The sequence below is a fragment of the Diabrotica virgifera genome, chromosome 5 (genome assembly GCF_917563875.1).
Source record: "Diabrotica virgifera virgifera chromosome 5, PGI_DIABVI_V3a".
NCBI lineage: Eukaryota > Metazoa > Arthropoda > Insecta > Coleoptera > Chrysomelidae > Diabrotica > Diabrotica virgifera.
In genome coordinates this window covers 255,030,396-255,043,423 of record NC_065447.1, presented here as the reverse complement: position 1 = coordinate 255,043,423, position 13,028 = coordinate 255,030,396, and the positions used below count along the sequence as shown (strand labels likewise).

Genomic DNA, 13,028 nt, shown 5'->3' with positions numbered 1-13,028 from the left:
TGCTATAAAAGACAGAAACATACAGGGTAGAAAAGTCATATCCATGATGAACGGCATTCTGTCGGACCAAACAATATCCAAAGCGAACAAACAGCTCATATACAATGCCATACTTAAAAGTGTTATCACATATGGCAGTAAAGTTTGGCCGATGAAACCAAGAATAGAGAAAATGTTACTAGGAACAGAAATGGATGAGAGAACAGAGAAACGATGTGAGTCACGCATACAGTAATTGATGATATAAAAATAAAACAACTAATATGGTACAGCCATGTACAGAGAATACCACATGACAGGATCCCTAAACAGATTTTGACGGGGACGCCAGGGGACGACAAGGGAGAAGGAAAAGAGGAAGGCTCAAAAGAAGCTGGATGGAGGGAACTGAAAAATAACTAGAGGAAAGAGAAATCCCTCCAGGTCTATGGTTAAATAGAGAAGAATGGTGGTTAGGAGTCGGAAGGCGTCGGAGAACGCTTTAAACCGAGAGTAGTAGTAGTAAAAAATCTCGATGTAGAAAGTACTAAATTTGGATTCATGGTTAACTACAACACAACGAAAATTATGTTATTGATCGACATCAACACTTTCCTGAAACCAGAACTATTGCGGGGTGCGAGGTAGTCTCCTCTATGATATATTTTGGAGCTCTAGTTAACAGCACAGGCAGTTGTGAACCAGAAATTCGAAGACGCATCTAACTAGCAAGAGCAGCAATAATTAAGAGAGATACTCGTTTCAACTCTGGTCTTTTACATATTTTACCATGCATGCGAGGCATGGACAGTCAAAAAATCACATAGACGACCGACGCATAAACGCTTCTGAAATGTGGGCATGAAGAGGACTGCTGAGAATTCCATGGATGGTTTGCCGCACGAATGTCTCTATTCTAGACGAAATTAAACCCAATCAGTACAGTTTACTGTCGAATTTTAAAGTTCTTTGGTCATATATCCATTGGAGCGATCTCAAAATAGTGTGGTTGGTACAGGGAAGGCCTCAGAGTCAACGCGAATACGGCAGATCTCCACAGCGATGAACATACATGAGTGCAGTGCTAGGAGCATCTCGAGTTCACAGCGGTGAACATACATCACGAAGAAGCTTCTAAACAAACAGTATACTGAGGCAGTGAGGCAGTACATGTAACAGATAACCGTGACCAGTGGAGAAATATCATTAGTCAAACTTTCCGAGCAGTTGAAGCTTCATGATAAACCACAACATATCTGGTAAAATGTTAATGACTATCATGATGAAGATGATGTAAATCTATGACTAATTATGCAGTAATTTGTAATCTAAATTAATTTAATGTAATAAATGTAATCTGAATACATACCTTCTTCAGAAGTCTCAGATTTCGGACTGGGTGATTTTATTTTCCTCATCTTTTCTTTAACTGCATCTATCTGCACCCGAGGTACATCAGGACCGACAATATTAGTATTGACAATACTTCCCTTCCGTAACGTGGCAGTCTTTGGTCTTTCAGACATCGTGCTTGAATCTGGTGACGTATATATAGACTTATTTTCTTCCAACGAAGGATATTCTGACGATTTATTATCAGAAACTCTACTCTTAACGATATTGGAATGCGTGGGTTTGACCAATCTTCCACTAGGTTTGTCTTTACTACTTTTTTCTATAGTCTTCGAAGATTTGGAGCTTTCAACGGTTTTGGAAACTTTTTTCACAGTTGGTTCTGTAACTTTCTTTACAATTGGTTCTGTAACTTTTTTAGCGGATTCTTTAGATTTGAGAGCGTTAGAGTACATGTTCTTAGAAGGAAAAAACTGAGAAGTAGATACTCTACTACTAGATGGTGTTTCAGGCACTTCTGGTTTTCGTTTTTTCGGCATTGTTGACTTGGCGTCTGGTTTTGATTTTGATTCGCTAGAATTAAAATATTAATTTTTTATTTAACTTAGTGTATACTTATAATTAACAATACTATTCCTATTTTTACATTGTTTGTTTTGGCAATATTGACGTTTAAGTCATCACTGATTGACTGTAAGTAAACAGTCGCAAGTCGCCAGGAGATATCAAAGCAGAATATATTATTATTATAGCTTATAGCAAGGTTGCCTGGCAAAATTTATTACCCCAGGCTGTGGGTGAAAAAACGTGATATAATTCAGGAATTTTTGAAACCTATCAGGTGTTGTAAAGGACGATGCCAGGAATAACTTCTACTAAAATGTAACCAAAAATATTGTGCGCTTTTTTTTAATTGCGATTTTCATTTGTTAAATTTGCAATTTTTATTGATTTTTAATTTTGTAGCTTAGGATATTGATTTTAGAGAAAACTTTTTAATAGAAAGTTGTAGCAAATTAAAAAACCTACAATTTGAGCTATGGTAAGTTTAATTTCGTTAATTGGTTATTGCAAAACAGCCTGCGAAAATCAAAAATGGCCGTTTTTTCAATTGCGTTATTTATTGTACAAATATTTTTTTTATTTTTTAAAGCTTTAAAATAAAGATCTTTCAATTCCAAACATAAAAAAAAATTGGAAAGCCAGATTAACGAATTTGTTGCTTAGATATTATAAATTGTTTATCCCAAGAGGTAAAATGTCGAAGGCTATAACTTTTTGAAAAAAAATCGTAGAAAGTTGGTGAAACATCCAATCTCCTTCGAAAGATTTATATTTTCATATTCTGATGTAAATAAATGCGTAAAACATTTTTAAACTCCTAATTTTTGGGTTTGAAAATAATGGGGCAAATTTCGTTATAAACATTTAGAGCTGTAGCGGCCCTGTACATCCTATGAGTTTTTAACTTACATATTATTGTTGCTGAAGATGAAATGAAGATTTATAAAAAAATAACAAAATTCTACGACCAACTGAAGCCGAGATAATTTTTGGATTTGAAAATAAGGGGGCAAATTTCGTTATAAACATTTAGAGCTGAAGCGGCCCTGTATATCCTATGAGTTTCTAACTTACAGATTATTATTGCTAAAGACGAAATGAAGATTTATAAAAAATTAAATTTTTCTACAACCAACTGAAGCCGAGATAATTGTTTTTTTTTTTTCTTAAATCATAGTGCCTTTATTTATAACAATTAAGACATTATTTTACAGTCATTGACTAAAAAAAGACTTATATTATCTTAAAATAAAAATTATTATAAACTATAATTACATTTAATTATTAAAAATAATTTTTTAAATCGGTGCTTTTGCAAGCGGCCGAATTTTGCAAATCGCCCGGCTCGCTTCAAATCCGCGCGCTCGGAAAATTTTTACGTAACTTGTATTAAATTTTGATAGAAAACCATTTAATAATATTACCATTATAATATACAGTCTATTTACCACTGTATTTGTTTTTCTTGATAAACTTTTATATGTGAAATCCAAAAAGAATAGTCACTACAAGAAGAAAAAGTTTTATATTGTATATTATAGTAAGAAGTAACATTATTATTATTATATTTATATAACAATGAAAAAATTTAAAATATATATTTCATATATATGTATCATTTTTGTAATATTATTTCTTCAGAAATGAAATTTCACATATAAAAGTTTATCAAGAAAAACAAATACAGTGGTAAATAGATTTTATATTATAACGGTAATATTATTAAATTATTTTCTGTCAAAATTTAGTACAAGTTACGTAAAATTTTTCCGACCGCGCGGATTTGAAGCGAGCCGAAAAGCACCGATTTTAAAAATAATTTTTAATAATTAAATATAATTATGTTTTATAATAATTTTTATTTTAAGATAATATAAGTCTTTCTTTAGTCAATGACTGTAAAATAATTTCTTAATTATTATGAATAAAGGCACTACGATTTAAGAAAAAAAAAACAATTATCTCGGCTTCAGTTGGTTGTAGAAAATTTTTATTTTTTTATAAATCTTCATTTCGTCTTCAACAACTTTAATCTGTAAGTTAGAAACTCATAGGATGTACAGGGCCGCTTCAGTTTTAAATGTTTATAACGAAATTTGTCCCCTTATTTTTAAACCCAAAAATTATCTCAGCTTCAGTTGGATTTGCAAAATTTGCTCGCAAAAGCACCGATTTTAAAAATAATTTTTAATAATTAAATGTAATTATATTTTATAATAATTTTTATTTTAAGATGATATAAGTCTTTCTTTAGTCAACGACTGTAAAATAATTTCTTAATTGTTATAAATAAAGGCACTACGACTTAAGAAGGAAAAAACAATTATCTCGGCTTCAGTTGGTTGTAGATAATTTTTATTTTTTTTATAAATCTTCGTTTTGCCTTCAGCAACAATAATCTGTAAGTTAGAAACTCATAGGATGTACAGGGCCGCTTCACTTCTAAATGTTTATAACGAAATTTGCCCCCTTATTTGCAAACCCAAAAATTATCTCGGCTTCAGTTGGTCGTAGAAATTTTTTATTTTTTTATAAATCTTTGTTTCATCTTTAGCAACAATAATTTGTAAGTTAAAAACTCATAGGATGTACAGGGCCGCTTCAGCTCTAAATGTTTATAACGAAATTTGCCCCATTATTTTCAAACCCAAAAATTAGGAGTTTAAAAATGTTTTACGCATTTATTTACATCAGAATATGAAAATATAAATCTTTCGAAAGAGATCGGATGTTTCACTCACTTTCTACGATTTTTTTTTCAAAAAGTTATAGCCTTCGACATTTTACCTCTTGGCATAAACAATTTATAATATCTAAGCAACAAATTCGTTAATCTGGCTTTACAATTTTTTTTTAAGTTTGGAATTGAAAGATCTTTATTTTAAAGCTTTAAAAAATAAAAAATAAATATTTGTACGATAAATAATGCAATTGTAAAAAACGGCCATTTTGGACCTTTCGCAGGCTGTTTTGCAATAACCAATTAACGAAATTAAACTTACCATAGCTCAAATTGTAGGTTTTTTTATTTACTACAACTTTCTATTAAAATGTTTTTCTCTAAAATCAATATCCTAAGCTACAAAATTAAAAATCAATAAAAATTGCAAATTTAACAAATGAAAATCGCAATTAAAAAAAAAGCGCACAATATTTTTGGTTACATTTTAGTAGAAGTTATTCCTGGCATCGTCCTTTACAACACCTGATAGGTTTCAAAAATTCCTGAATTATATCCTGAAATCGACCTATTTTTCACCCACAGCCTGGGGTATATATGGTAGGGGAGCCCAAGCGGGGATTTTGCGCGTTACTGGAGCGCGTCAGAAAATCACATGGGGAGAAACCTTGTCCCCTGAAATCGAAAATGTCAGATTAAGACAAGATAAGTTCTTCTCCTTCTTTTTGTTATTGGTTTCGCTGCAAGGCGATTACCAGCACGATTTAAAGGCGATCTTGATATAGTCTGGCTCTAAGCCATACCAAAATCGCTGACTATGTTCTTGTAAGAAGCTTTTGATGTGGTGTGAGGTGTAATATAATAAATGAGATTAATTGGGTCAGGTTAAGTATGATTAAAACATAAATTAAAACATAAGTTAAGTACATGAAAAACAGTGTACATTTTTTCAAAAATCTGACGGTTTGAGCGGGGTGTAAAAAAATGGGTGAGTCACAAAATTTCACATAAAAAAGCGAATATTTCGCGATATGACGACTGACGACGACTTAAGCGAAAAACTGAAAAATACAATATGTTCAATATATATTAAAATTCTATCGAATGATACAAAACATAATGCCCCACGGAAGTGGGGTGGGGGTAAAATCAGATCGAAAATCTGAAAAATACGTGTGCAATATTTTTCAAAAATCTATCGAATGACACCAAACACGACCCCCACTGAGGTGGGGTGGGGGTTACTTTAACATCTTAAATAGGGACCCTCATTTTTATTGCAGATTGGGATTCTCTACTTAACAATAAGTAACTTTTCGAGACATTTTTCGAAATGTGGATAGATGGCGCAATAATCGGAAAAAATGAGTTTTAGAAATGCAAAACTAAATTAAAAAATGGAAAATTTCCACTAAAACGGAAAACTTAACTTTTTTGACTTTAGAACCTAATCTTCACAACCCAATAGGTCCCCATGACGCTCGAGTGACTGCAAATTTTCTCACCAGGGTCAGGAATTTTTCCTTTATTATAAATGAATGGATGAAGATAGTTTCTGTCCTTGTGGGATCGATACTCACCAGAGGGACCGCAGACGTTCGGATACAATTAGCATCTCTTTACAAAGACAATGACGTCGACTTTGCAAAGTAACGAGACACTTATTCAACACACACACTACACATGACACTAAGTACCTCATGTTGTGACTGGCTGAATGACATAAAGTAATTACCTAGACTCCCTAGACCTCCCCTACTAATAGACTGTAATAATTATTATATTATGTTTTTAAGAAAATCTTAACATTATTTGAAAGAAATTAATGTAGTTAGCAGAAAAAGAGTTATGGTCTCTATGGTAACTATTGTAATACGTCAGGTAAAGAAGAAGAACGCAATAAATCAAATTAATATCCGATTGGTATATAATTTGACAAATAATGACATTTGTCATGACATGAAGTCAGTTAAATATGATATAATGCCCTAGGGTATTTGAAACAAAATTAGGTATTTGCCCTTTGAAAAATAACGCCCTAGGGCAGCGATTCTCAATCTGTGGTACATGTACCACTGGTGGTACATTTCATTATTTGCGGTGGTACACAAAACACAAACAAAATTAAAATAGTAGTACTTAGTAAGTCTTCATAATACACTACAAAAATACAGGGTGTAACAAAAATACAGGTCATAAATTAAATCACATATTCTGGGACCAAAAATAGTTCGATTGAACCTAACTTACCTTAGTACAAATGGGCACATAAAAAAAAGTTACAGCCTTTTGAAGTTACAGAATAAAAATTGATTTTTTCCAATATATCGAAAACTATAATTAATAACTAATAATATATATAATAACCCCCCCCCCCCAAACTTTTGTGTACGTTCCAATTAAATTATCATTGCGGCACCATTAGTCACAATGTATTTAAAACTTTTTGGCCTCTTAGTAATTTTTCGAAAAGCTAGTTTTTCGAGATATTTTGAAATTTGTCAAATCCACCACATATTTGTATACTGTTAAGTACGATTATTATATAGAGACCCGATAATAATATGAAAATTTATTTATAAATTACAGATTGAGGTATATTTTTAACCATATTAAAAAAGAAGCCACATCTCCATAAAAGGTGCCTTATCGGAAAAATAATAAGGGGCAAAAAAGTTTTAAAAACACTGTGTTCAACTAATGGTACCGCAATAATAGTTTTTAATTGGAACGTACACAAACATTTGGGGGGTTAAAAGGCACAAAACCTCCATAAAATTGTTATGTAAACATATTAAAAAAGAAGCCGCATCTCGATTTAAACTGGTTTATCGAAAAAATATTAAGAGGAAAAAAGTTTCAAAAACATTGTGTTTAACCAACGGTACCACAATAATAATTTATTTGGAACGTACATAAAAGTTTGGGGGGGGGGTTTGAGGGAACAAAACCCCAATAAAATTTTTATGGGTGCACAAATTTCACTATAATTTCCTATAATTGCCACATGTCCATTTTCTCCATTAGTTTTCGATATATCGGAAAAAAATCGATTTTCATTTTGTAACTTCAGAGGGCTGTAACTTTTTTTGTGTGCATATTTGTACTAGGGTAAGTCAGGTTCAATCGAACTATTTTTGGTTCCAGAATATGTGGTATCCTATATATGTGGTACCAAAAATAATAAAAAGAACTGTAGGTGGTACATGACTCAAAAAGTTTGAGAACCGCTGCCCTAGGGTATTAAATTTAAATAATTAGTTAAATAAATAATTATAATAAATAATTACGTTACGACTATTGCTGGTAAGTGTATATATTTAAAAACTAATTAATTCAAAATTCATTCAAATTTTTTGCATATAAAGAATCATTTAGTCGGACATTAAACGTTGAAGGCACCACGGGTATTATAGATAATAAAGGTTTCGGTCAACGTATATTCCTCGGGTCAAAGGCCCTCGGTATATACACCATTAACCTCAAGCGTTATTATCCTTGTAATACCCTTGGTACCTTAATAATTATAATATATGGATAATATATGTACTTATTACCTTGGTTTAACTGCTTTTTCCGAAATTTTCGGTCGGACGCTTGTTTTTAATTTGCTCTTTTCCGATGATTGCAGTTCCATTTTCTTCTTCCTGTCCTTGCTACTTTCTCTAACCTTTGAAGGAGTTGTTGATGTTGTAGAAGGCATCTTCTTGGTTGTTGTGGACGGTTTCGCCACATTCTAAAAAAGTAATATAAATATCTTTTGGAAAATAATACATATTTTAACTAAAAATATATTTTGTCAGTTTTTTCTTTAGACTCATTTGTCTAAAGTGCCAGATGATGACACCCAATTCGACTTTAGAGCTACAAGTTCAGAATGAGACTAAATAACCACTTCAAACGCAAACAGATCTATATTATATAATGTTATAGAAAGCTACTATGACGCACAGCATAGCACGGTTACCAAACTTGAAATACCAAATATTTGATAAAAATGTGTTATGGGGTGCTGGTAGTACCCCACGTGGCAGGTGCCGGGTTAACTGTAATAAGGGCATATGGTTGATAAGCCAGTGCGGACCTGTAAAAAAAACACATTTGAATTCTGATTTTTGCCGAAAAATCGTGTGATAGCTTCAATAATAGATTATTATTAGACTAGGAAGGATCTGATTTTAGGTGGATGTGAGAGGTGGCATTCGGATTTTTGCGGATAAAGTTACGTGACACCTTCAGTAATTATAATTGACTTATGGTCCTTCTCAAATATGCCCGGAACATTAATAAAAAAAATAAAATATTTAAAAATTTCAAAAAATTTCGTTTTTTTCCATTTTCTTTGCTTATAACTTTAAAACGATTCATTTTGGAACAAAGTCGTATAGGAATAAAACAAAGATAATTAAATTTTATATCAGATGCGATTGGTTAAAAATGTCTTAATTTAACACCCTTGCTGCAAAATAGCAATAAATATAAAATAAGGGGGCAAAACAAGCCTGTCTTTATTCAATGTTTTTCCATCACTTAGGTTACACTTGAAACCTTCCTAATTCGCTTAGAAAATTTTTGTAATATGCTAAAATCGTCCAACAAATTTCATTAAAATTGACTCACTAGATTTTGCATAATAATTTTGAAATCTACACTTTTTTTAAAAAATTATTTTTTTTTTAAATCTTGCACAACAAAAACTAGAACATACAAAGATTTGTCAATTTTTTTACATATAAAGAAGCACTCTACCTATCTAATGCACTTTACAGAATTGAAATCGGATTATTTAAGCAGCCTCAGAAATGTTTTAAAATTATAAACAATTTTTTGGCTTATAAAAAAATTAGTGCTGTGTCCAGGAGGGGGTGCTACGGGCTCCTATATTTAGATGGACTTACCCAAGTTTTTTATGTATTTTAACCCGTAGAACACGAATTTTTTGGGTAACAGTTGATCCGGATGTCGATAAAGTTGTTATAAACAAAGAAGTTGAGGAATTACATAACATCGATTTTTCGCAAAATAAAACATTTTTTTGTATTTCTTGGGTAATTCCAAGCAAAAAATGTTCTTACAAGTTTTTTCGTAGGATGCATAGTTTTCGAGATAAACGCGGTGGAACATTCAAAAAATCAAAAAATTGCAATTTTTGAACGTGAATAACTTTTGATTAAAAATAAAATAGCAATTCAGCTGACAGCATTTGAAAGTTTAAGTCAAATTATACCGGTTTTAATTATTTGCATTGCTAAAAATAAATTTTTTTTATTATTAAACAAAGCTATTTTTGTGTAAGCCAAAAAATTGTTTATAATTTTAAAACATTGCTGAGGCCCCTTAAATAATCCGATTTTAATTCTATAAAGTGTATTAGATAGGTAGAGCACCTCTTTATATGTAAAAAAATTAGCCAACTTCTAAATGGTCTACTTTTTGTTCAGAAAGATTTTAAAAAATTTGAACTTTTTTAAAAACATTTATATTGAAAATTTATTATGCAAAATCTATTAGGTCCATTTTAATGAAATTTAGTAGACCATTTAAGTAAGTTATAAGAATTTTCTAAGCGAATTACTAAGGTTCTAAGTGCCACCAAAGTGGTAAAGAAACATTGAATAACAACAGGCGTATTTTGCCTTCTTATTTTGTATTTATTGCTATCTTGCAGAAAAGGTAATACCTTATTACATTTTTGACCAGTCGTATATCATACAAAATTCAATTATCTTTATTTTCTTTTTTTACGACTTTGTTTCAAAACGAACCGTTTTAATATTATAAGCAAAAGGACAGAAAAAAATCGAAGTTTTTCGAAATTTTTAAATATTTTAATTTTTTTATTAATGTTCCGGGCATATTTGAGAAGGGGCATAAGTCAATTATAATTACCTACTGAAGTTGTCACCTAACTTTATCTGCAAAAATCCGAATGCCACCTCTCACATCCTAAAATACACGTTTTTTTACAGATTAGTCCTGGTTTATATTGAAGAATTGAATTTAGAATTAATGAAAAAAGTAGAATATTTAAAAATTAGTAAAAACTTCGTTTTTTTCTATTTTCCTTGCTTCTTCTTCTTTTTCGTGAGCCTCATGCTTTAAGAATATTAGAACATTTTAATCCGTTTTAAATATTTAAATTTTTTTATTGTTCTTGTTGGCCTATTTGAGAGGGAGGGAAAGGCGATTATTATGATTGAAGTTATCACAAAACTTTTTCTGCAAAAATCAGAATGATATCTCTTACATCCACCTCAAAACAGATCCAGCCTGACCTATGATTATCCATCTACATTTTAGGACGGCCATTGATGTTTATTTAAGGCCCTTCCAAGAACTGCATAAATTACTTTTTTGTTTCTTCGATACACAAACATATAATTAAAAATATTGATCTTAAATCGACATATAGAAATACGTATTATGTTAAAATTTACGAATACTCAAACCTTTCTTATTTTTCAAAAAATCTAGTGGGCTTCCACACATCCCCAGTTGAATTAATATCTAAAAACGTTCAAAAAATGCTCACGTACCTTTCTAGTAGACATTAACAGGTTACAATTATTGAGACATTAAAAAAATAGAACACGGGATTGACAGTAAGAATTGTGTCATTCTGATGATACCAACAATATAATAACAAGGCTGTGTAGTGTAGGAATTAATCGATAAAGGGGTGTCCATGGCGCGTTGCCATACAAACAAACACAACAGTGTCGTGGCTTTTTTATGAAGAGTTTAAAAGGTTTAAAGGATCAAATTTATTATAAATGCGTGGTGGTGACAGGATTAGGTAAACATTAGGTTGGCATTAATGCTATAAAAATAATGTTAAAAATGTAAACTTTGCAAATAAAAATAACAACTTAGCTCTGTTAGCTTTGGCTTATTTATCTAAACACCTGTTCCATTTGACTAAATTTTATTCATTTTTTATCGTGTTACCTTTTCAGTTGTATGATAGGTCATAGGGTCTGTCATGCAAGTTGCTAGATCATAAAATATTTCAGCTTGACTTATTAAGTATGCGCGACCAAGCCTAGCCTGAATGAAATAATAAATAGCTGTTTTTAAAGTAGGTAAAGAAAAATCAAACCCCAAAATAAAATATGAAGTATTCACTTCAAAAAAATAGACGAGAGAAAACAATTATAAAAATATTTGGGCTGTGCAATAAATGAAACATGAGAATTACCGAACGAAATTAAAAGCATAATAGAACAAACCATAATTTAGGACCATACAAAATATATTAATCAACATAGCGTCCCGAAATATGACGCTTTTATGTCTTCGGGATTCTATTCTATACATGTATGGACCGTATGGACCCATAGCATGAACTCCCACTAAAACAATGTTTCAAAATGTTTAAGCTTTGGATATGTGGGCTTATCGCAGAATCAGAATGTTAAGAATATCGTGGATGGATAAAGTGAAAAACAAGCAGTTTTGCAATGTCTAATGTCTAAGAAAACGAGCTTTTGAATACCATTAAAAAACTGTAATAGGTACTTTGCTCACATGATGGTAAATCATAAATATGAACTACAATAGGTATGTAATTATTTATGAGAAAATAGAACAAAAACCTTTGTTTTTGGAGGACAAAGCTCTTTAAGATTAAGACTTATAAATAGATGTCAATATCTGTTTACCGATTACTGGGGACTATCCAGTAGTAGGCTTCTTTGTAGGCTTTATGCTGGCAGCTATCCAGCATGCCCCTCTCTTTCCAAATCCCTTGTCCTGAAGAATGAGTTGCAACAAACAATATCTTTGTTCATTTATTATAACATGGGCAAGATATTCTAATTTTCTCTCTTTGATGGTGTTAAGGTCTCGCATTCCTTACCCATTCTACGCACTAGTTTTCGAGCTTTCTTAAAGAATCTTCAGAAAGTGTCCATGCTTTTACTTCTTATAATAATGTAGAAAACACATAGCATCTGTGTCAAATCTGTCGACCACCATTATTTTTGTCTTAGCTTTATTGATTTTCAGACCAACTTCATTGCTTTCGTACTCAACTTTTCGCAGAAGATCAAACATTTCTTGCTCATTTGCTGCTATAAGTGTAGTGTCATCAGCAAATCTTAAATTGGAGATTTTCCTACCAGCTACTGTTACTCCACCGGCCCATCCTTCTAAAATCATCCTCATGACATGTTCACCATAAATGTTAAATAAGTCAGGTGACAACACGCATCCTTGCCTAACACCTCTCTCGGTCTTGAATTGGTTTGAGAACTTCTGATCTAGTCGTACTGTCGCTATATTAGATTGGTACAGATTTTTAATAAGTGTCACCAGGTGCATTGGTGCGCCCATTTCTATTAAAATTGACCACAGATTTATCCAGCTTACACAATCAAATGCTTTTTGGTAGTCAACGAAGCATATAATCATAGGTACTTGAAATTCTCTAGACTTTTCAATGAGTTGTCTC

The 13,028-nt window shown here is 31.6% G+C and overlaps 1 protein-coding gene across 1 annotated transcript in view; it reads right to left on the bottom strand.

The window, feature by feature from the left end:
- Window positions 1-11,198, bottom strand: part of LOC114326116 (cytoplasmic dynein 2 intermediate chain 1) — a 28,902-nt gene extending 17,704 nt beyond the window's left edge. The window contains exons 1-3 of the mRNA XM_028274350.2: window positions 11,113-11,198; window positions 8,134-8,312; window positions 1,349-1,905 (exon numbers count right to left, since the gene is read on the bottom strand). Of these exons, the coding sequence (XP_028130151.2) occupies window positions 1,349-1,905; window positions 8,134-8,312; window positions 11,113-11,127 (751 nt within the window). The 5' untranslated portion in view covers window positions 11,128-11,198. The remainder of the gene's footprint in view (window positions 1-1,348; window positions 1,906-8,133; window positions 8,313-11,112) is intronic.
- Between the last annotated feature and the right edge of the window lie 1,830 nt (window positions 11,199-13,028).